The following is a 19,942-nucleotide window of genomic DNA, read 5'->3' on the forward strand; positions in this document are numbered from 1 at the left end:
TATGACATCACAGTGCACAACATTTGTTGCAATTTCTCCCTTTGTGTTAAGAAAGAAAGTCATATATGGTTACAACAACAAAGGTGCGAGTAAACAATGACTGCATTTCCATTTTTGGGTGAACAATCCCTTTAATTAGTGTTGCGAGATTCTAGTTTGAAGAAATTGTGTTGTTACACAGTGGTAAAAACTCGACTCTCCCAAACTTCTGGGAGTGTGTTGCAATCATCTGGTTTGATTGCTTTTTTCAAACTCAAATTGCCGTAATGCTTGATTTGTGTCACAATGCAGCAAAAATAGACAATTATAATATAAAAACAGTTTAAAAGGAGGGGTTCTGTCATTCTGATGCGATTTTATTAAGGGAGAAAATGAACGACAACCACATGAAGCGACGAAGGACGGAAAGCAAACCGTGATCCATCCAATCAAGAGCGCAGCTTGGTAATGCGTATGACGTCACGCGAACATGGCGGCACTCGGGGAGGATAAACAAGAGCGCCAATAAAAGAGATAAAGCGCTTTCATGGTTACCCCATGTGTAACACTATTGACAAGATGGAGTTAATTAAAGAGGAGAGTGAAGACGTGTGTTATGGAGAATTATGCAACATGAAATATGAAGATACATCAGAACAAATAGGTTGGTATATATTATTGATTCTTTATTATTCACTACTTATGATAAGGTTGCCAACTGTCACGTATTTGGCTGCAATGTCTCGTAAGGTACGGTTATTTCTCCGTATTTTAGCAGCAAAACGGTCCAGGTGGGTAGTTATAATAGCTATAAGAGAAATAACCTTGTCACCCTCATCACACCCAAATAGCAAAATTAGAGTTTGGCCCACATACCGTATGGAATTATGGTCCAATATTGGCCCAAAAGCACACATACCGAATGTAAACCGTATCCACCAAAGAAACGGGCCAAAACCCAGCCGCACTTCACACCTAGTACGTTTTGCTCAAACGTAATATATATACGCAGTATAACGTGTACGTGAACAACCCAAGAGGTCACAGGTACCACTAAAAGGACCATATAGCGGTTTGTTTGTGGGTCCTTTTGTGGTTCGATTGATTTATGCGACGTGAAAGCGAAGATGTACCAGTTACATTTTATGACAAGTGCCTTGAGGCTTGATATAGCTGCATTACAAACTTAATATTCCAGTCACCATCTACTGTCCACAGATGGGAATTTTAAGCAAATATGGATATACTGTGGTTACCATGACGTGATTTTGAGCATCAAAAAATAACGAACCGATTCAGAGCAGATCAGCGCGTTCAGATGAACCGCTTTAAAGTGCTCTGATGGGGGTAACATCTACGGAGGTTTGAGTCAAACTCCCACGGAAATGCAAGCGAGTATTTTTATAGTTTTCATTTAATTAACACACAATGTAAATGACACGCAGTAAGAGATGCTTGCTTGCTACATTAGGCTACTTTCGAGATGATAAAGAAACATATTTTCAAATGCACATAGAATTACGTTTTCTTTCATGCGAAATAAGTGTTTGTAGGTTTTATCTGAGAGCCTTAACATAATGTGAGAGATTGACGAATTTAGGACAGAAATACAGTATTATTACTATTGCATAATGTAATATAATTGGTGTTGTTGTCTGTGTTTCAGAAATTATATAACAAATAACGTTTTGCTTTTTTTATGACACTCTATCCCTGTGCAATTATTTTAATGAAAAATGTAAAATTTTTAAAGCCTTAAAATAGGGTGACTATACGTCCTCATTTTACCAGACATGTTAGAAAAGCGTCCGGCCGGGATTTCTAAATTTACAAAAATGTTCTTTAGTTGCATCATGATGTGCATCTGGTCTAATATTTCATTGTGTGTGCGCATTTGCATTGCTTTAAACCAGCTTTGTAAGTCCCGCCTTCTCGCACACAATTGGTCGATTAAAAGAGGCTTGCAGCAACTATTGGCCAAACACTGTTGTGTTATCAAACAGTTGCTTGACAGTAGCAGTAAATGACAGCTGAGTGGAAACAATGCCCAAATTAAAGTGCAAATTTACACAAAAAATGTCCATGCTCTCGTCCAGGTCGAGATCCGTGGGAAGCAGAATGTATAACATGTAAAGCTGCACTTATCTGTCAGTTGCTAATTAAGGTGCAAGTGATTTAGAAACACACATTATCTCTGCGAAGCATAAAGGGTCAGCAACAGGTGAAAGTTCATCAGGTAAATTAACGAACTACTTTTTGTGACCAGGTAAATTTGTTATCACATTGCTTCATTTTCCATGTCCATTCAAAATAATAGTAATAGTAAATGAAGGTACAACCATGGCATCGAATATTTTATTTTAGTACATTCAAAAGAATGTTGGAAATCTTGATTTATTTATATATATTTATTTATGTAATAACATGCCTGGTGAAGAAAAAAAAAAGTGTCTTCTTTTTGGAAAACCAGAATATAGTCACCCTACTTAAAAGTAATCATATAGCCCCATTTTATTATATGATTGCAAGTTAAATATTTATAAATTACTTCTTAAGGTGTAGGCGTATCTGTCATAAGCATACGTGAACCTTAAGAAGTATGAAAATTTGCTTATAATAATCGCAATTTTTTATGAAAAAGTGTCAGCCAAATTAATAATCATGACAGCCCTAGCTGCAATGGGGTCTGAGTTCTTAAGGAGCTTTGGTGTGAACAACAAGGGGTCTGAAATCACAATAATGTGAAGAGGACCAAAAAAGAAACTCGGTCCTCTTTTAAGTCCACTTACATTGTGAACACCAAAAGCAATGAGGCCATTTGCAGCTGGTTCCCTTTCTGGTTCACTTGAACTGAACTGGGTTTGGTTCACTTAAAACATATTATATGTGAAACCAACCTCATTCTGTGCTCATCAACTTTTTGACAAATATTTTTTTTTTTTTACACTGCTTTGCTGTTTGTGTGTGTGCTTGTGTGTATGTGCAAGAGAGGGGGAGAGAGATCTGTGAGAATAGACCGTTTTCAAAGGAGAAATAATGCAAAAGCAACTAATGATGGATAAAAATAACCACGACTGAAACTTTACAACTTTCCATCCGAGTGGTGGATCATTTGTATTTGGAGCACTCTAACTCACGATGCTCAAATTCTCTAAAATTTGTAACGGTTGACATATTTTTTACAGGCATATCATTTTAACCAGTATATCAATGGATGAGCTTAATCCTGGAACAGTGAACAAACATAGTGACCAATAAGGGGACAGCTTGCTTACATGTGACTTTTATTGACATAGCAAACAGGCAAACAGTTTTTGGCTGCCACACCAGAACTCAACCAAAACTTAAACTACACCCCCAGAAAGCCGCTGTTATTGAATCACAGTTATGCCCAAATCCTCAGATGTCAGCAAGATAACAGCTTGATCATTTCCAAGCACCAAATGTAATGTAATATTTTTATATTTTATTAAATATGTGGCAAAAAAACAAAGGTGTAGATTTAAAATTTTTGTTTAAATTTGGGTAGGATTTGGTGCAAAATCACTGGCTTATGACATACATCATTGTGTCATTACGTCATGTCCTTAAACTTAGGAAAGAAGAACCGGCTGTCTCGTCCATGGAACAGTAGATGGCGGTAATGCATTGTTTTAGTTTGCAAGTCGCTGTTAAAAAGAAGAAAGAATCTAAGTTCTGTCAGTCACACTCACACAGTTCCAGACAGCATCACAGAAATCTGGATGGATTTTTATGTTATATGTTTGGCGAAGTTGTTTACCAGCTGTAATGCTTGGATTTGTTGTCTGGTAGTGGTTGTTTGTATGAATCAAACATTACTCGTATGTTAACCGATCGCGATGTATCTACGTTGTCTGGTGAAGTTACTGTGACATGTTTACTACTAAATATGACTTCTGAAATTGACTTCTTGTAATTGTTATATTGCATATGTAAGCATATTATTTTCATGTTTAATAAAGCATATTTTATCCCTTCATTATTGAATCCTTATTTATGATTTCAGTTATTGTGTGCATTACATAGACATACTATTGTAGTATTATGGTTCACTTGCATTATCAACTGAGGCTGTACAATATAATATAACAATAATAAAGTCTTCCATTGAACTTGTATCAGCCATATTATGAGTATCACCTATTAAATTGATAAGTGTAGTACAATACAAACATTAATAGTAGATAAAACACTTGAATAATCCTATAAAAAATATACTGGTAGTTATTGAGTCCCCTGTTCTCTATGTAAAAGTGCTTTGAGTGTAGTGTCAGAGAAGAGCTATAAGTGTAAAATGAATTCATAAAAAATATGTGGATACGAGTGTTGTTTATCTTCAACAAAGCAAGTCATATTTCAGTTTTAAATGTTTAATTGAATAACATAATATAAACATGAAAATAGGACATTATGACTCCAGCTCTGAATATCTCCAAGTCAAGATCACACACCGGCAAAGTCAAGGTGAACTAAAATCATGAGATTCATCCGCCATAAGAGCAGTGCCGAAACATGACTCGAGTCAAGTATTCTTCCGCAGATTGCTTGCCAATTTAAGTTTAAATTAAGAAAAATTAAGTAATAAATAAACGAATAATCCAAATATATAAAAATGTAACATGTACAATATATAACATTTATTTGAAATATATGTTTAAATGATCATAACCCTGAATTGCAAGTGTCTAGCAGATTTGTTGGCAGTAACATGAGCAAGATGTGTTTTGAACTGATAAAAGATAGTTTTAAATGTTTTATTTCCTTTCATTTCATATTTGTCCCTCAAAATGTTGACAGTTTTATATTTTTATTTTAGACGTAATGGAACTGAAACAGGAGAGTGATGAACTGAATGTAGTGGAGGAGAAACATCCGTTTCTGAAGCCTCATCATTTCACAACGGAAGAAAATGGTTTTAGCTGCTCACAGTCTGAAAAGAATTTCATACAAAAAACAAAAGCAACAAAAAAATCTTTGACCTGCTCTCAATGTGGAAAGAGTTACAGCAAGAAAGCAAACCTTAAATCTCACATGAGAATTCACACTGGAGAGAAGCCTTTTACATGCGATCGGTGTGGAACGAGTTTCAAATATAAAAGTGGACTTGACCAACACATGAGGCATCACACTGGAGAGGAGCCTTACAGATGCTCCCAATGTGGGAAGAGCTTCAAGTGGAAAAGTGGTCTTGACGCACATATGAGAATTCACGCTGGAGAGAAGCCTTTCATTTGTCTTCAGTGTGAGAAGAGTTTCTCATTTCAAGTAGACTTTAATAGGCACATGAAAATTCACACTGGAGTGAACCCTTTCTCTTGCCCTCAGTGTGGAAAAAGATTTACATTGAAAGAAACTTTTTCTAGTCACTTGAGGATTCACACTGGAGAGAACCTTTTTCCATGTGATCAGTGTGGGACGAGTTTCAGGCATAAAAGCGAACTTAACTTGCACATGACAACTCACACTGTAGAGAAGCCATATGTATGCCATCAGTGTGGAAAGAGTTTATTAACTAAATATCAACTTAATTCTCATATAAGAATTCACTCTGGAGAGAAGCCATTTACATGCCTCCAGTGCGGGAAGAATTTTGGATATAAAGAAACCTTTAATATGCACATGAAATTTCACACAGGAGAGAGCCTTTTCACATGCCTCCAGTGTGGGATGTGTTTCGCACGTAAAAGCAACTTAAATACTCACATGAGAATTCACACTGGAGAGAAGCCTTTTACATGTTTCCAGTGTGGGAAGTGTTTCGGAAATAAAAACAGCCTTGATAAGCACATTAAAATTCATACTGTAGAGAAACCTTTCATGTGCCATCAGTGTGGGAAGAGCTTCAGACAGGCAAAACTTATCAAAATTCATCTTTGCGCTCACGCTGAAGTAAGGTCAATTACAAGTGATCAGTGTGGTACAAATTTGACTTCTGCATCAGCTGAAAAAATCCACATGAGAATTTGTGAAAATGAGAAGGCGTGCTTGTGTTCTCTTGAAGAAAAGCATTTTAAAGAGCAGCAGAAAGAACATATTGCTATTAGAGCTCATGTCTGCTTAGATTGTGGAAAGGTGTTTTCTAGAAAAACTAATTTGGAACGACACAGAAGAATCCATACTGGTGAAAGACCATACAAGTGTCTAATATGTGGAAAGAGTTTCACTTGTTCAGGACAACTGAAAGTACACAAGAGAGCGCATACTGGAGAGAAGCCATACAGCTGCACTTCATGTGGGAAGAGATTTCCCTATTTTAAGTCTGTAAAGATTCATAGAACAAATTGTTGCCCAGAACTGGAGTGAACAAACTGCATGTCATTTCCAATGTAAATTATATGTCATTGTAACAAGGTTAAGGTTGGGAAAGAATGAGGCGGGAACCGGACGAAGCATCAAAGTAATGTTTTAATTAATTTAAACACAAAAATGCACAAACATAAACACATACAGGGCAGCTGCCTGTAGCCCTCTCTCGAACTGCCACATCTCGTTGTACCTATCTCTCTCCTCGGCTGATTACTCCTTGTCACACTCATCTCTCCTTTGCCTTGTACGTACCCCCTCTCCCTCCGGCCTTTCCGGGGCTGCCCTTCCAGCCCCACTTATCAGTAGGCCTTCCCTGCCCTCTGCGACCTGGGAAGGAGACAAGGGGAGGGAAAAACAAAACAACTAAAAGAGGAGAGGGAAAGGCCAAAGCGGAGCGACAGTGAGAGGATGAGAGGAGAGAGAGGAAAAACGTACTCGTCGGTTCCCAGACACACCGTTGCCTGGTCCTTGATCACTTCCCACCCTCTGGTGGACAACAGCCACTCCTCCCCGGGTGGACCGGAGCCAGTCATCCGACCCCTGGCGGACAGAACACCCCTGCATGTTTCAGCAGCCGGTAGGGAACTCCTCCGCCCCTGGCAGCGGCCCCACCATCCCTCCTTCCTGGGCTTTGGCACCAATGTATCAGGGTTCAATGGAAAGGAGGAGGTGGGAACCGGACGAAGCATCAAAGTAATGTTTAATAAACCTAAACACAAAGACACACAAACATAAACGCATACAGGGCAGCTTCCTGTAGCTCTCTCTCTCTCTCTCTCTCTCTCTCTCTCTCTCTCTCTCTCTCTCTCGAAATGCTGTATCTCGTTGCACTTATCCCTCTCCTCGGCTGATTAGCCCAATTGGGGGCCGGGCATGCGTTGTCACAGCCTGGCCCCGCCCTCCTCCTTGTCAGAGTCATAGGAAATTTATAATAAAACAAAAGATAAAATAATAATGGATGAAAGTGAAAGTCTTTCTAGTATTTAGTATTTTAACTTATGTAACCTTACATAAATATACACTGCCTGGCCAAAAAAAAGACGCATACTCTAATATTTAGTTGGAAAAAATATTAATTTTGCTCCCTGAACCACTCACAATTTGAGCTCAATGAATCTAGGCATTTTCATCCTGGAATATGCCTGTGCCATCAGGGAAGAAAAAACCCATTGATGGGATAAACTGGTCATATAGTATATTCAGGCAGTCAGCTGACATAATTTTATTGCCACATAATATTGCTGAGCCTAGACCTGACCAATTGAAGCAACCCCAGATCATAACACTGCCTCCAGAGCCTTGTACAGTGGGTACTATGCATGATGGGTGCATCGCTTCATGTGCTTCCCTTCTTACCCTGACACGCCAATCGATTTGGAATAAGATAAATCTGGACTTATCAGACCTTTTTCCATTACTCCACAGTCCAATCTTTATGCTCTCTAGCAAACTGAAGTCATTTTTCTGATTAGCCTCACTAACAAGTGGCTTTCTTGTGGCCAGACAGCTGTTTAGTCCCAATCCTGTAAGTTCTCTCCACATTGTGTGTGTGTGGAAATGCTCTTACTTTCACTATTAAACATAGCTGTGAGTTCTGTAAATTTTTTACAATGTGACTTCAAGTAAATTAGTGATCTCTGATCATGATCATTCAAGAATTTTTCCAACCACATTTCATTCACAAAGCTACACACTGCATCAGTTAGGGTTAAAAGAATTGCTGCCATCTGAAAAATATGAATCACTTCAATAATGATCCGATCATAGGCTCTTAAGTATCTGCTTATTTAAATCCAAATGTATTTTTTTATTTATTTTTTGTCCATGCAGTGTACAACCATTTTTTAACATTTACATAAAGAATGAGATACATTCATCAAAAGGATGGGTGAGTAATAGTTCACCCAAAAATTAACATCATTTACCCATTTGCTGTCTTCTGTTGAACACAAAACAATATTAGACAGAATGTTAGGGATTGACAGCTTCAGTCACCATTCATGAATTATGGAGAGATGGAGAGAAAAAAAAAGTAAATGAAAGTGAATGGTGACCGAGAATGTCAGTTCCTAACAACTGTGTTCCTTAAAAGAAGGTAATATGGATTTGATACGAGTGAGTAAATAATAACATACACACACACACTCAATCATGTAGTATTTATTACATGATTTTTACAAAATTATCATTAAATACAGTGTCCTGAAAAAGGAACGTTTCTTTTTTTGCTGAGTTTAGAATAAAAATAGCTTTTAAAAGGTTACTGATATGACTGGAGTATTAATTTTAATGTAAGTGGTCATATATTGCAAAATTTAAATTAATGTCTTTTGAATTTGAACTTTTTTAATGAGGAAAAAATGACTGAGTGTACCTTAAACCCTTTAACATTCACCCTGAAAGAGCCATGGGGAAATTATTTTCTTCAAAATTCTTATTAATAGACATCAAAATAAATATTTCCATAACTATATCCAAACTTTTTTTATGTTGATTTTTCTTTTTTTTACTAGAATATATAAAACTCTTCATTTCGATTGGTATGTTTATGTAAAATGTTGCTTTAAATGTAAAATTACTATTTATTGAACTTTAAACTGTATAATAAACTGCATTTAACTTTTAATGGCAGGTCCTGGATGCATTTCAGATATTAGCAGGCTCTCCATGATTTTGTTTTACATGAACAATTTTTTTCAACAGTTAACATGCAAATGTAAAATATCACCATAACTGTCCTCATACCACTCACAGATGCCCTTTACCAGGTTAGTTGTAAATGCTCATCCAAATAGGACTATAGACCAAATAGGTTTAATCTTGCAATTGACTCTGTAAGTGCACAGTCGTAATAAATAACCATGACACAGAAAGCACTCAGTCATTATTATTAGCTTGGTAATGCTGCCTCTCATTCAACTCTGAGAGAGAGAAAAAGGGTGGCCAGTTAGAAGTTTAATTAGCATAATTTTAATCTCCAATCTGTTAGCTAGCATTTTAATTCTCAGCTAGCCAGCAGTGACTAGTCAGGTTTAAATCCCTGTTATGCTGATGGGGCATATTGTAAGACTGCATTACAACCTGCCCCAATAAGTACAAACTATATGCAATTCCATGCAGTCAGACATGTAATTTACATAAGTCCCCTTTGTGCATGTGTGTGTGTGGGTGTGTTGTGTCATCAATCCATGCATTATAATGCTGTGGCTTTGTTGTGTATTCATTGTCAAGTGTCAAAGTTATTGCTATATTATATATGACAAAGATAATAAATGGCTTTTATTGACAATATTTGTATTTATCTTTTATTTCTTTTAATTAGATCAGATGTAGACTAGTTGTTAGGGGGGATTTTATGCTGTCATATGGTAACGTTTCAATGTAGCTATGTAGCACGTTGTAACATTTAACTTTCCTTTTTTTCCAGGTAGATGGCGAAAAAACTATCTGTTATATTTATGAAACATGACCACATATTTGTTCTAGAAATGTGTAAAATGTATCTGAATTAATTAAAATTAAAAATTTCAGAAGAATACAAAGGACAGTTCGGACTGCTTAGAGGATTATTGGTTGCCCCCTGCCCTACACATCCAGAGTGAGGAAAAAGGCTTGAAAAATCACTCTGGGCCCCACTCACCCTGCCCACTACCTTTTTGAACTGTTGCCTTCTGACCAGCGCTACAGAGCTCTGAACACCAGAACTGTCAGACACAGGAACAGTTTTTTCCCTCAGGCTATCCATCTCATGAGCAATAATTATGTGCAATACACAGCTTAGTCTGTTTATATTGATCCATGCATTCAGTGCATTCCCTTGCATCTGTATATAACAGATTCTATATATACTTTATTCAGTTTTTTTTTAGTCTTATTATTATCTCTGTCTTGTTGTTGTATTGTTTGTGCACTAGAAGCTTCTGTCACCAAGACAAATTCCTTGTATGTGGAAGCATACTTGCCAATAAAGCTGATTCTGATTTATAATTATCACTTATGTTTTAAAATTATAATGTAGCATTTTATATATTTAATTGGCCTATTATTTGGTGTTTGTTTGTTTGTTTTGTTTTTCATCTATTACCCGAGATTTGATCTAGGGTAGACCGAACAGTAGCTAACGGAGCAGGCTAGTTGTAACACTGTGAATATTTCCCTTCTCATCCAAGTTTGACCGGTCATTATCATTGTGCACTTTCCCATTAGCACCCTCTCTTTGTGTGGGACATTTTATGGATCCACACATGAACGCGAAATGAGTATTATAGTTGGTCATTTTTGTGAGAAGTCCAGATGCAGTCTGAACGGTGGGGCGGAGCGACAGTTCTTGACGTGTGTTCTATTTCCATTCAGTCGGGGCGTGTTGCGCTCCACACAAGGAGCTTAAGATGGCGGTGAGTATTTTTATGTATTTATTCAATAATAGATGATTTGTGTGAAAATTGTATTCTCTTCTGTTAATATTTACGCCTTCGGCGATCTTCGATGGTGCTGCAGGGAGTCTAATTATATTCCTAATTGACGATAATTAGTCAAGTCAAGATGACCTTCAGCCGAGAACTGAAGAATTGAGCCGCGGGGGGAACAACAATAGATGTCTGCATAATGTAGTACTTTTAAAGAAATGCATATTTAAAATGGACTAAGAATTGAAACGATACAGTGGTTTACAGGACATGCGTATGGCACATCTAATATAATCAGACCATCGTGGGCGGGTGTTGCTCATTCAAGTGTTTTTCTTTGAGTAATTAATGAAAATGTTTAATATTTGTCAGGTATAGTAATTTTTGATCGTTTTAAACTGACGTCAGAACGAATGCCATCGATTGGGCATTAGTCTATACACTTGTTGATTTTTTACTCTTTCTAAAGATTTGTGTTTTCATTAGTGAAATTAGATACTACAATTGTAATATCCCATTTCGTTTTATTGTCAGTTTGTGATTATAAAGATTTTTTGTAAGATTATTCATATTCCTGCCTCGTTACACGGTGTTATATAAAGACCGTTTCAATCAAAACTAACAGTTAATCCTCTTCGTCTGGCATGCAGTAATGGATACTTTACACCAGATGGCATGTAGTCCTCAAATCTGCCACCTGCAGATCTCAATGGGGTCAGGCGCAACAGGCAGTGCCCGGCCACTTTTTTAGCCGTCTTGGTTTAGTATTCAGCCGTGAAAATGTATGTGTGTATGCAATGCATAGGGGCGCCACACAAAGGAGCGCCAACATGACCCCACCCCCTGAAAGGAAAAAATGTTCAAGGGGCCCATCCCCTCCCCCAATCCAAAGTCAATGGCCCTGCCCCAAATGGCACCCTCTGCCCTTGCGGTCTTCCGATTGGGCGTTAGTCAGCAAGTCCATGAGTGGGCATGAGTGGTTAAAGTGTGCATTTGGAACAAACTTCAATCAGATGATGCATTTTTTTAAACTGTTTTTATATACATACAGTTTTACAAATTAATATTTGTAAAGGGTTATGGCATTGAGAGATATGATAAAGGAACACACTTTAAACTCACTATTGAATATTTGTTTTTAGTAAATAATTTCAAGCAACACACTCACAACAAAGCATTAGATCATTTAAGCAAGAACCTCTAAAAAACAAAACGCACATATAACTACATCAACAAAACCTCATCCTTATAAATCTTTAGAGAACAAATAAACATGATTCAGACTCATGGATTTTAAGGGAAGGTGCTTCGAACACAGTAAAATGTTTAGAGAGAACAGACCGCCATATATTTCGCAAAAATAGTTATAAAATACACACTGCCACACTTTTGCTGGTATAAATATCACTGTTAGACCGAATGATGCTATATCAATAAACATAAGTTTAATTTATAATGTGCATTAAATTATTCTCTCCTGTCTTTATATTTTAGAGACTCATAGTAATTCTAATATCCTCTTTGAAACATCAAGAGCAAAGGTTTAATGTTGTTACCTACTTTTATTAACGTAAAACTTCCCCAAGAAAAACTATTCAATAAATTTAATGGGAGTAATTAAAATAAATAAAACAACGTTTTGAACCAGTTCTACACATCAGACTTAAAAATGATACTATATACATATGATAAGCAAGTGATCCGCCATTAAAAATCAGTAAAAAACAATGATTAAAATACATTTTAAATTTGCGATTGATCATCGCCTCGTTCTCCATGTTTGTTCTCTGGCTCGGAAACTCCAGTCCGCTGTGATTGGTTGAGAGGATCAGTAGTGGTGACTTTTATAGGGTAATAGTCCACTGTGGAGCCCACACTGATGCGGACTCAGCCGAAGGGTGCAAAGGGGGCGCTCGCGAGCACTCATCAGATGCTAAAATGTCAAATGGGACACCCTACGGTCTCATGGACTTGGCGGGAACGTGCAAATGAAGGCCTCAAAACCGCATCAGTCCAAATCATGTGCCATTTGGAACAGGGCCAATATCGCATACCCCCCGTAAATGGGTAGTTGCACCCCTATTCTCATTATTACAAATGTACACAAATATATTTGTGTAATTTGCAGTATGTCACGAAGTGGGCAGTCGCTGCTAGGCTCGTTTGGCGGGCTTTGTTGGCTGATTGGTGAATCGTTTCTCTTCAGGATTATGGGTACTATAGATCTTCAGAAATTCCTCAATGAAACATGCTTTTAAAAAATGTAAGTTGAAATAACACAAAATGGCTTTAACAGAAGCATATGCCAATGATTAATAAATAGACTGTTAATGGAGCTCACAGTAGGTCTGTCTTTAAAGATTTATAAGTTATCTTTAAAAATAATTTCCCCTATGGAGAAAGTTAATGGGATTTTTACATCCAGAACCAGCAGACTGTTGTGCTCTATCGGTCCCCGTGAACCCCTGCAGGTAAATGCTGGAACCAGTAACTGTTATGGAAAAACAGCAATTTTCCCATTAACAGCAATTCAAAAGTAACCATGATTTCTGACTAATATATATATATATATATATATATATATATATATATATATATATACATATATAGAAACATTTAAATCATTACATTGAAATTGTATTACATTACATCGTTTTCCAGTGACAGATTGTTTTTGAAGGTCTATTATTACTGTGAAATGGACAAAAGGTGCACACCCATGAGCGTCGTCATATTGAGATCACATGACCAGCCAAATATTTCTTGTTGTATCTCGATAATCCCTTGTAATTGGACACCTTCACTCTCGGAATAGTTTAATCAATGCTGACATCAAATATTACTTGTTTACAATAGTATCAATTACTGAAAACAAGTTTTACAAGTGACAAGTTATACATATTTCACAAGTTTTAAAAATGGGTAACCTGCCATTGTTGCCTCAAGATCTATTTCTACTTGATTTAACCAATAAAAATACTTTCATTTGTTTAACTTAATTTGTCAGGTAAATTTTGTCATAGGAATTAATATTTTGACTTGAATAAAATCTGTTAATTGAGATTTTCCTTCTTTTTTTTTTTTTACAGTGTATGTGGTACATGTTGCTGCCAGGGTGTGTCTCTGGCTGGGCACTGCCATGGAAGCTAAGGGCCACTGCAAGGATATCTTGTGTCTATTTTAATTTTCTATCAGCTCATCTGTCTTAGTCTTCCTGGGCCTGACTGGTTGTTTTACATACTGCATTTAAAAGTTACTATTTTCATTGGGTGTTTAGTTGAAATTTTTGGGACTTGACCTCCAGTGGTCACAATGTTGACTCTTTTTCCTGATATTTCTGTTAAAACAGGAGATGTGTGATTCATCAGAGGCTCGTCTCTTGTGGAAGGTCTACTGTTTCAATAACACACACAACATTGACTGCAGTACCCAATGTGTGAGTGCAACATTCTTTTCCAAAGCAACTTTTTTACTGTACATTTTGTACAATGGGGTATTACACCAGGAGTGACCCGAGGTCAAGTGCCTTTAACTTCTGTTTCATTGGTACAATGTTGCTCTAGGCCTGTGTGAATGTAATATCTTTTGCACTTTAATTACCATCCTGTTCTGTCAGTGGACTGGTGTGGTGACGAGGGTGCAGACATCAATCCTGTGGAGGCCTCCAAACCTTGCAGAGTGCCTGGTTTTCAGGCTTATAAACTCTGACACTGGGGTCCGCTATACATCAAAAGTGTATGTTTATGTATTCTAGATAGAGTGGGTGTGTATACCAGCCATTGGGAAATAGGGTGGAGGTGTGATTTAGTTGTACACACTCAAATTGATGCTCTTTGAGATTCTAATCTAAATTGAATGTCCTATGGTGCAACTCCCCTCAGGAACGGTCTTATTTTTTGTTTGGTAAATGCTGTGTACACGAGTCAAGTATATTTTGATTAGGGCTGTCAACTTAACATATGCGATAAATTCTATTAAAAAATAACACATTAAATAAAAAAATATAAAAATAACATGAATCATGTCCCAGGACCGTAATATGGAATATTCCTACTATCGGACCAATTAAAGCTTGAAGTACCATTTGTTTTCAGCAGGGTGCAGTAAGCTAAACTCCAGCTGTATAGGCAATGCGTAGCTGTATAGAGAACAAACTCAGGCTTGTACATGACAGCACAAGATGAGAACACATTCTTGCATTCATACACAGTTGGGCTTCCGAATGCAGAAATCTCTAGAATTGTTTTTCTAAGTTTCAAACTAGGTATAACTTGGTACAGTGCCCTAAAAACCTTGTGTGTATGACGCGACGCAACCAAAGTGAGACGCTCCGGAAGTGTCCTTCTGACACAAGTTTACATTGACACATCCTTAGAAAAGCCCTTATAATAAATTCAACTAGGACAGATTGACGAATTGCAAAATGGATTGCTGTGGACAATGATAGGCTTATGTTCAACAATATGGAAATAAACAATATATTGCCTTCTAAAGCCACTTTTTGTATTGGCTAAGCCAGTGGTTCTCTCTCTCTTTTTTCACTAGGCTTTCATTGTTCTGTTATTTTCTGTGTTAAATAAATGCATACAAATTAATATTATGCTCAGAAACTTTTAAAACATCCAAAAAAGTAATAATAATAATAAAAAAAAAACACTTATACTGCTGCAGGAGCAATGTTAATATATAATAGCTCATCCAAAATTACATTTTTTTTGTCATCATTCACTCACAATTGATGTTCAAAATCATTATGACATTTTTCATCTGGATACGACCGTTGTGATTGTGACTATCAAGCTCCAAATACACCATACAAGTGTATATTATATGTATAATTATTTAATCATTATTTATCAATTATTGTTATTTAAGGGGATTTCTTAGCAAACATTTATATATGCCTTACATTTAATTAATTAATCTGTAATATTATTTATATTATTAATACATTTTAATCGATTGACAGCCCTAATTTTGATAAATTTTTTAACATTCCTAAATCAAATAAATGTTACAGTTTTGTTTGTGCTTTCATTTCAGGATGCCCAAGAATGGACAAGTCTTTGCGATGAATACTCTTTTGTAAATGGAGGTTTACTGGAAGATAACCAGAATGACTTTTTATTGCACACTACCCATTTTGTGTACTTGTTTGCCTAGTATTAAATGTACATGGTTGAGAACAGTTCACTTTTTTGTAGATCCCTCAGGGCCATTGCCAATTATTCAGTTAAAAAAAATCTATTTAATTAATTTATTCAGTCCTTGTATTGCTCAACTTTTAGTCTAGTGTTAGATGGTTACTGGCAAATAAAGTCCATATATAATCACTGTAAGTTTCATCAAAGTGGAGAAAAGCCATAAATAACTCTTTGAATCTGATTCTGTTCATGAGTAGATGATTGAAGAACAGTTAATTGGTAAATGCTGGATTCAAAGGAATCATGTTTTCATGGTCTGTACAGCAGATAAAATGCATTCAGTATTGTGATTATTAGATACTTTTATTTTGTCATTTTAGTGTGTATTTAAATAGGCTCACTAATAAAGGTCATACTGAAGTCTTACAACAAAAGTGTGGACCTTGCTAATTTAGGAGGGGCATTTTTAAGGGGTTGTCATGCAAGGTTTATAAAAGTTTTATTCATGATTTATAAAGAGTTCACACCATCTAACATTCTATCTATCTATCTATCTATCTATCTATCTATCTATATATATATATATATATATCTCAACCGCTATATATATATTTTTTTTAAGCCTGGACAATTTGTCTGAGCCTTATTTACAAGTCTGTGATCGTCTAATCATGCATGAAAAAAGATTATTCAAGCTCCCTCTGTCTAGAAAATCTTTAAAATGGGTGGCTGTTGGTTAATGATGCTGGGTGTACTTATTATGAATTATTACATATAGTACATAAACACAATGTTGCTCCAAAAAGTGTTTGAACACAATAGCCATACTTAAAATGTATAAATGTAATTACATTACTTACTCATATCAAACCAAGTGCCATTTGCAAAGCAATCATGCACATGTATCTTCACATTTCTTAAACAACTAGTCCCAAAATCATTTTGAGCAGATGTGTGAAGTCAGCACAGATGTAGTTCATCATATTAAAGGAATATTCCTGGTTCAATACGAGTTGAGCTCAATCGACAGCATTTGTGGCATAATTTTAATTACCACAAAAATTATTTTGATTTGTCCCTTGTTTATATGAAAAAAAAGCAAAAATCACTGTTACACTAAGGCAATTAGAATGGAAGTGAATGGGACCAGTTGTTTTAAAAGTATAATTACAAGATGTGAACATTATAAACGTTAACATCATTTAAGTGTGATAAAATCTCTATTCTATATGACTTTTGTGTATAAAATCACTGTGGCTTTGACCGCATTGCATCGACATGGCAACAAAGTTGTAATACATGATTTTACACTGATGAGTTTAGTAAGAAATTTTATCAAACTAAAATCATATTAACATGTATAATGTTTATGCCTTGTGGCTATACTTTTAAACACATTTGATTTGAACATTTATGGATTGGCACCATTACTTACATTGCCTCAGAGTAACCACAGTTTGTTCTTTTTCTTTCTTTTTTTCCTTTTTTAAAATGAGGAGTGAGTCAAAATGTAAAAAAAATGAAATAATATATATATATTCTTTTGTGGTAATCAATATTATGCCACAAATACTGTTGATTGAGCTTAACTTGTACTGAACCCAGAAAATTCCTCTATATTGACTTTTGTCTTATGTTTGAATGATATATCTATTTGTTTATCATTTAAAAATCTAATAAACTTATTTTTGTGAAGAAATCTTTTGCTCTATGTCTTTTATACCACTTGGTTTGATATTAGTTTGTCCAAAAGGCAATGACATTCATCAATACATTTTTTAAGCATGGCTTACATGTCCAAATACTTTTTGGGGCCACTGTAGTTTTAATAATGTGCTTAAAGACCTAAATGAAATGTCATAATGTTTTGTCATGTCTCTTGCTATAGATTTAAGCTCTCACTTTTTAAACTGAGAATCAATGCCAGTTAAATAAGTGCAGAGAGGTGTTGGCAGAGACCTGTGCCCGTTTGTGACTACGCAAGTCAGGGAATGTGTTTTTCTTTTAATTATATTGTGAATGCTGTTGAGCTCTGTCTGACAGAAGCCCTGATGGCTGTTGCTCACTAAGCCTGGAAACAAGGCCCTAATGGGCTGGGACTAAAGCCACTTCACTGGTGAACAAAAGACAGGAGCTTTAGTTGGGGGACACAAACTGCTGACTCTCAGTGCTAGATAATGCAACATTCTGTCATATCTCCCTGTTGTTGCCTGCTCACTCTCTGTCTGTCCATCCATCGCTTTTTTTCTCTCTCCACCCATGTAACCCACTCTCTCGTTCACCTTTGGTCAAAATTGCCCCCCGCCCAACAAAGAAACATAGTCTCTTTACCCCGTCTTTCTGAGTCAGTGACCCTATTCTCTTCATGCTTGCTGGAACCGATTTGCTCACAGAAGCCAGGCAGAGACCCAGCCAAACACTTGACCTGCATACTGTATATGATGCATGTTCAGTGTGTAAGTGTCTTCCTCTGCCATGTGTGAGTGTCTACGAGGGATTTTCCGTGCCACCTGGACACCCTCTTCCAATGCAGGTGGGTTTGCTGACATTTGATGGTCATAAGTTTATTCATTCAGTTAATAGTCAGTATATATGTAGCGAAATTGTAAAATAAGCAATGGGCCTTTTAAACTTTCCTGTACTGTATATGAGCATAGCAAATGTTTAGAGGATATCTGGAGGTGTCACCTTGTTGAATTGCTCGTCACCAGCATATATGCTGTGTTTTGAATGCTGGTGTCCCTACCAAGCTTCTTAAAGAATATTCTAGGTTTAATACCAGTTAAGCTCAATTGACAGCATTTGTGGCATTATGTTGAAAAAACTAAAGATTATTTTAACTCATCCCTTCTTTCCTTAAAAAGAAGCAAAAGTTGTGGTTACAGTGAGGCACTTACAACAGATGTAAATGTGGCCAATTTTTGGAGGGTTTAAAAGCAGAAATGTATGATTACGATTTTATAAAAGCACTTCACTTTATTCCTCTGTTAATTCATGTGTATTATTTGAGCTTTAAAGTTGTTCAAATCGTTGTTGACCGGTATTACATGGTTTACAGCGTTATGTTGACATGTTGTAAAATTGGAGATAACTTTACACAGAACATGTTTGTAAGTGATTTTATTACACGAAAATGGTGTTATATAAAATGTTCACGTCTTATACTTAGTAGTTATACTTTTGAGATAATGATTGGCCCCATTCACTTCCATTATAAGTGCCTCACTGTAACCATGATTTTTGCTTTTATCAAAGAAAAGGAGGGAAAAGTCTAAATACATTTTTTGGTAATCAATATTTGCCACAAATATCTGTGATTGAGCTTGACGTGTTAAACCTGGAATATTCCTTTAACTAATAAAACCACTGTAAAAATAAACAATATGACCCATGCACTAGATTGCAAGTCTTCTGAAATGAAACAATCACTTGGTGTAATGAAAAGAATAACAGCTTTTTACACCGACATCAAAAACTCCAGATCTCTTATTGCGTCTCGTGACCAAACATCATGACACAAGAACCAATAAGATTTGACATTATCTATGTAGCCACCATATTTGATTGAAGCTATTAATGATTTGATTAGATTTAAGAGTGAATAACTATAACATACTGGCAGGCTGTAGACAGGGACAGATGGAGACAAAGTAGCTGAAGTGTGAACCCAAGTGCAGATTTTTTTGACAGTGCTAATAATCAAAGCATGAATCCAAAACAAAAGGCTATACTTAACTCAGAACCAGATAAACTGGACAAGGAAACAACGTTTCAATAAACAATACTCAACAAGGGACTACAGCAAACAAGAGTGCATAAATACACTGACAAGGTAAACACATGACAAAGACAACCAATGACAAGACTAAACTAATAACAAGATAACAAGAGTATTAAACAGGAACCAATCACAGAACAGAACTGATAACAAGTTAACAAGACACATTTACATGAGGGAAACAGGATATCACATGACAAGACAAGAAGTACACCAAACTTCAAACTAAAAGTCTTAAATACCCCTTGTGACCTCTAGTAGCCGCTAGGGCAAATGTCCATGGTGTAGCAACTTAAATTTTGTTCTGT

General features: G+C 36.2%; 1 protein-coding gene and 1 long non-coding RNA gene across 8 annotated transcripts; both read left to right on the forward strand.

Moving 5' to 3' along the window:
• The first annotated feature begins 478 nt into the window (after nt 1-478).
• LOC127661749 (gastrula zinc finger protein XlCGF57.1-like) lies at nt 479-10,241 on the forward strand. 2 transcript variants are annotated; one of them, XR_007972786.1, is made up of 3 exons: nt 479-643; nt 4,817-6,999; nt 9,738-10,241. XR_007972786.1 is itself a non-coding variant. In XM_052152607.1 (2 exons), the coding sequence occupies exons 1-2, from the start codon at nt 538-540 to the stop codon at nt 6,301-6,303; spliced, it is 1,593 nt and encodes a 530-aa protein (XP_052008567.1). In that variant the 5' UTR covers nt 479-537; the 3' UTR covers nt 6,304-10,241. The 2 variants fall into 2 exon arrangements, 1 of the variants encoding a protein (XP_052008567.1); XM_052152607.1 differs by having other exon boundaries at nt 4,817-10,241.
• A 344-nt stretch (nt 10,242-10,585) lies between these two features.
• LOC127661810 (uncharacterized) lies at nt 10,586-17,540 on the forward strand. 6 transcript variants are annotated; one of them, XR_007972792.1, is made up of 4 exons: nt 10,586-10,700; nt 13,802-13,964; nt 14,062-14,148; nt 15,756-17,537. It is a non-coding gene; the product is annotated as an uncharacterized LOC127661810 (long non-coding RNA). The 6 variants fall into 6 exon arrangements; XR_007972794.1 differs by adding an exon at nt 12,841-13,183 and having other exon boundaries at nt 10,634-10,700; nt 13,802-14,148; nt 15,756-17,540; XR_007972796.1 differs by lacking the exon at nt 10,586-10,700 and adding exons at nt 10,708-12,975; nt 13,138-13,183 and having other exon boundaries at nt 13,802-14,148; nt 15,756-17,538.
• The last annotated feature ends 2,402 nt before the right edge of the window (nt 17,541-19,942 follow it).

This window comes from Xyrauchen texanus, chromosome 21 (assembly GCF_025860055.1).
Source record: "Xyrauchen texanus isolate HMW12.3.18 chromosome 21, RBS_HiC_50CHRs, whole genome shotgun sequence".
NCBI classification, from domain to species: domain Eukaryota; kingdom Metazoa; phylum Chordata; class Actinopteri; order Cypriniformes; family Catostomidae; genus Xyrauchen; species Xyrauchen texanus.

Bases quoted from the DNA above. Each gene is read 5' to 3' on its own strand.
- LOC127661749 (XM_052152607.1), top strand. From the start codon at position 538: ATGTGTAACACTATTGACAAGATGGAGTTAATTAAAGAGGAGAGTGAA. The intron at 644-4,816 runs GTTGGTATATAT...TTTTTATTTTAG, and splicing joins AGATACATCAGAACAAATAG to ACGTAATGGAACTGAAACAG.